Genomic DNA, 4,892 nt, shown 5'->3' with positions numbered 1-4,892 from the left:
ACCTGGGGGCGGGGACAGAGGTCGGCGTGGGGGCGGAGTTGGACATGGTGATGGAGACCGGCGCGGGGGCGGGGTTAGGCGCGGTGACGGAACTCGGCCGGGGGGGCGGAGTTAGGCGTGGTGGCGGAACGCGGCGTGGGGGCGGAGTTAGGCGCGGTGACGGAACGCAGTGGGGGGCCGGGGTTAGGCGTGGTGACGGAACGCGGCGGGGGGGGCGGAGACACATGCGGCGATGTGGTCCAAATGTAGGTTGCTGACGTCACTGGGCGGAAGTAGCTGCGGCGACCACGGAGACAGAGTTCTTCCCCATAGCCGCGGAAACATCCTTGTAACGCGGCGGGGGGGGCGGAGACACATGCGGCGATGTGGTCCAAATGTAGGTTGCTGACGTCACTGGGCGGAAGTAGCTGCGGCGACCACTGAGACAGAGTTCTTCCCCATAGCCGCGGAAACATCCTTGTAAATCTTTTCTGAACCTTTTCAAGTTTCACAACATCCTTCCAATAGGAATTGCACAAGGTATTCCAATAGTGGCCTAACCAATGCCCTGTACAGCCGCAATATGACTTCCCAAGTCCTATACTCAATGCACTGACCAATAAAGGCAAGCATATCAAATGCCTTTTTCTCTACCCTATCTACCTGAGACTTCACTTTCAAGGAGCTATGAACATGAACTCCAAGGTCTCTTTGTTCAGCAACACTCCCTAGAACCTTACCCTTAAGCGTATAAGTCCCTCCCTTGATTTGCCTTTCCAAAATGCAACGGCCTACATATAATTAATTAAACTCCATCTGCCGCTCCCCAGCCAATTGGTCCATATTCAATTGTACTCTTATGTAAGCATCTTTGCTGTCGACTACACCTCCAATTTTGGTGTCATCTGCAAACTCACTAACCATACCTCCTATGTTCACATCCAAATCATTTATATATATCACAAAAAGCAGTGGAGCCATCACAAATCCTTGTGGCACACCAGTGGTCACAGGCCTTCGATCTGAAAAGGAACCCTCCACTTCGAGCCAGTTCTGTATACAAATAGCTAGTTCTTCCTCTATTCCATGTGATCTAACAAAGATCCCACCTTTGTGTGCATTTTCTCTGGGAATGGACATGCAAAGCCAGGATAATTTCCCAACTCGCACCGCCCGGCACGGTGAAAACCCAGGTCAAAGTCTTTAAAATTATGAGGGCATTTACTAGGCTACATGCAGATATGCTATTTCCTCTGTCAGGGGAATCCAGAACAAGGTGGCATATAATCTTCAAATTAGAGCAGGCCACTTAGGATTGAACTCAAGAAGGATTTTTCACATAAAGGGCAGCGGGAATTCAGACTGTACCATTGCTCCCCACCAATCCAACCACACCACACCTCGTGAACATAGGCTGTGGAGATTCGTTCAAGTACAACCTTTAACCTGGTTATCAACGACATTGATAGACTCTTGTTAGATAGGAGCATTAAAAGATATGGAGTAAAATGGGCAGAAAATGTTAAGGTACTGTTTAACTATGATGTAATAGCACATCAGAACACATTCAGAGAGACAAATAGTCTCCTTGTTTCTTCATTCCTAAATGTCAAAAGAATAATTTCAAAGCAACATATGGCCTTAAAATAAATTCTTCATGATTATCTGATTAATTACAAAACTTTTGAAACACAAAAATGACTAAAATTAACCTAAAACATTCAATCTATTATTGTTACGATATAATATTCTGCATTTTTTTAAACCTTTCTGATTTGATTGCATGTTCTTCTTTCAGAATGTCACAATAATACCAAGTTCTCCAATTTCTCTCTTCCTGATTTTGCAGGTGATGACTATTTTTCCTGGACAAATGCCATTTCTTCAGCATTTGATAGTGGTTCTTCCTTCCCTTTTCTTTGAATTCCAATGATGTTGCACAGTTTCATCAGCAACAAGTCAATTATTTCTTCATCTTCCAAAGGCTGAAAAATAAAAAATGAATTAAGCAGAAAATTGAGTCACTCAATAATTCAATTGTAACTACTAGTCTATCTCAGCTATGTTCATGAAACTAATGAATATGATTACACTTTCCAATTTTTACCAACGTAATGCAAATGACCTTAACCTTTTACCTGTGCCATTTTTTATTCTCCTTTCATGGGATGTGGGGTCAAAAATAACACAAATCAACAAAAGTTAATTTTGGGACTAAAATAGTGAAAATTGACACCAACTGTTGTAAATATCAGAAGTTTGAACAATAACTTTGCAATCCTATGGCTTGATGTATTGAAACAGCCTGATGTAAAATGTTAACTTGTGTATTCATTTTACGTGAGCACACTTAGCACTAAAGTTAGAAGCCTCTGAAAAAACAATGTGAAGTGTAACAAGAGGTTAATACATATCATTTTCATGGCTATAATGTGGCCTTTTTTTTGGTTCTTTACTGACTGGTCAAGGAAAATGCTAGATTATGAACTGTCTCAAACAGTTGCTACCTCAGTGACTTAACAGAAGTGGATAAAATAAATCTCTGCTAATCTCAAATGTGTATTTTTGTCTGCACTTGTTGATTTTTCATTATTTTTATCTTAATCACATTTTATTCTTTTTTCAATTTTGTTTTTGGAGCTGTGGACTGAGAATGATGAGTTGAATATGACCTTTAGACTGTGGGCAGCAGCTTGTGATTCAAAAGAAAGGAAGAGAAAAGAAACAACTGTTGTTAGCTTGTGAGGCCAGGCCTAGAAGTTAATTGCAGGTTAGTTCTTGACCGAAGTTTCTGCAGACTTTTTGACACTGGGGCAGATCAATATGCTTAAACAGATAACAGGTGTTTGGTCACTGAAGAGTCAATACCTCAGAATTAGTCCCAACAATTGGTCTGGAAAAGACCTCGTGCACAAGCAGGTAGCAGATGTTGAATGGTAGCTGAGAGCTCTGTCAGTCAGTCTGACAGGGAGGGGCCAGAGTTTTGAACTGGGCTTTGGAATGCATTTTCTGGGAGAAGGTTTTTGACTGTTGATGCTACAGCATGAAGATTTGAAATTTCCCTGTCTAACCTTGTATTATCAGCTATTGCAAGTTCAGAGAATCAAAACTAAGTTAGAAGTATTACTGACTTCATCAGAGTGAACTGGAAAATTGCCTCTCTGATCAACATCGTTAGAAAATCAACCAAAAAATCCTTCATCTATGGATCAACACATCATGAAAACTCCTTAAGAATCTGACCAGTTTTGTTATTTTGTTTTATTTTGTCACTAACTGTATTTGTTTGACTGCCTTTTGTGTAAATGGGGCTGGAAACAAAGGTTATTGGGTTTAAATCACAGGCATCAACTAAATTACTTTGTTGTTTAATTTTGCTCTGCTAAAGTTACCGCATTGCTAATAAATTGCTAAGTTTTTCTTTAAGCTACAGACCGAGTGTTGAGAATTGATCATTCACACAATCTTGGATTGATTACCCAAACATCTGGTTACAAATCAATGGGATCAATTTTGAAGGTCTAGGAAGGTTTTAATTTAACTGGTGTTGTGAATACCGAGTTATAAAGGCTGACTTAATTCAGCTGCTGTCTCCATGTTGTAATGGTACACGAGCATTTATGGGTGTCTGTGTTTGTTAGTATTTGATCCTTTCTAATTGTTAATCTACAATATCTGTCAGCAAAAACAAAATAAAGATTCCAAAATCCTTTTAATACAAACCATTGGGTGATGTCGTTCCTCACTGAAGGACATGAGCAAGGCAGAAATAAAAATGTTTATGAGAATGAAAGTCATGATGATAACACAGGTACTGATGATGATTGCACCCAAGAAAGGATAAGTCTGCAATACCTGAACAAGGGAAGGAGAAACATAATTGATGTAAATAAATAAATATCTACTTTGGCATTAAGTTTTCAATGATTAAACTCTTAAACCCAATTAGTTTTTTTACAATATTTATTGGCAAAGGCCTCTACAAAGTGGCATTACTGTTGGATAAGGCTGAAGTTAACAGGAACTGATAAGAGACTTTATAATGGGCTGTTACATGAGTGGAATTACACTCGGTTATTCACGCCTGCTAAGAGCTAAGATTGCAGAAAATCAGTTACTGCCATCTCTAACAAATAATCACAAAACATTCAGGATTGGTCACATGTTCGGATAATTACAAATAAGACATAACTTGACTCAGAGTCTTGTGAATAAGTCCTTGATTTTCAGCAGGACTTTGAAGAATAACTCTGCAGGAGTACCCTACATCAGGAGGTGTGGTGAAGTCATATAAAAAAAAAGAGTTCCAACCTGGATAGTTGCCAACTCTCCCGGCTAATAACGTTTGGGGTTAGTTACAGACTCCAGGGGAGTGAAAGACAATGATTGAGATATCTCTTGTTGCTAAAAGCATGTGTTATTCATTTAAGAACTTAATAAATTAATTGAGTTTTATGGAGCCCTAAATGTTTCTGCTGTATCTTCGTCTACGCGTATACTGTTGCCTCTCAGATACGGGCAACATTACCACAATCATTTTTATATAGATAATATAAAATCTGTTGTTTTTTCACTCCTTGGGGCTGAAATTCCTGAAGGATTTTCTTGATCTGTTACTAACTTTGGCAAAGTCTTGGTGGAAACCGGGTAATGATGCTCTTGCACCAGATAGGAGGAAAAATCCTGAAGTATGTCATGGAGATGATGTTTACATCAAACTATAAAACCAGCACGGTAAAAGCAATGATTGCAGATGCTGGAAACCAGATTCTGGATTAGTGGTGCTGGAAGAGCACAGCAGTTCAGGCTGCATCGGAGGAGCAGTAAAATCGACGTTTCGGGCAAAAACCCTTCATCAGGAATACAGGCAGAGTGCCTGAAGGGTGGGGAGATAAATGAGAGGAGGGTGGGGG

At 40.2% G+C, this 4,892-nt stretch overlaps 1 protein-coding gene across 1 annotated transcript in view; it reads right to left on the bottom strand.

Moving 5' to 3' along the window:
• Positions 1–1,625: 1,625 nt before the first annotated feature.
• LOC122558306 (polycystic kidney disease protein 1-like 2) overlaps positions 1,626–4,892 on the bottom strand; it is a 134,249-nt gene continuing 130,982 nt past the window's right edge. The window contains exons 34-35 of the mRNA XM_043706723.1: positions 3,703–3,834; positions 1,626–1,964 (exon numbers count right to left, since the gene is read on the bottom strand). Coding sequence (XP_043562658.1) covers positions 1,836–1,964; positions 3,703–3,834 — 261 coding nt within the window. The 3' untranslated portion in view covers positions 1,626–1,835. The remainder of the gene's footprint in view (positions 1,965–3,702; positions 3,835–4,892) is intronic.

Source organism: Chiloscyllium plagiosum, chromosome 17 (genome assembly GCF_004010195.1).
Source record: "Chiloscyllium plagiosum isolate BGI_BamShark_2017 chromosome 17, ASM401019v2, whole genome shotgun sequence".
NCBI lineage: Eukaryota > Metazoa > Chordata > Chondrichthyes > Orectolobiformes > Hemiscylliidae > Chiloscyllium > Chiloscyllium plagiosum.
Note: the sequence above shows the minus strand (reverse complement) of the source record. Positions and strands in the feature narration are given on the sequence as shown.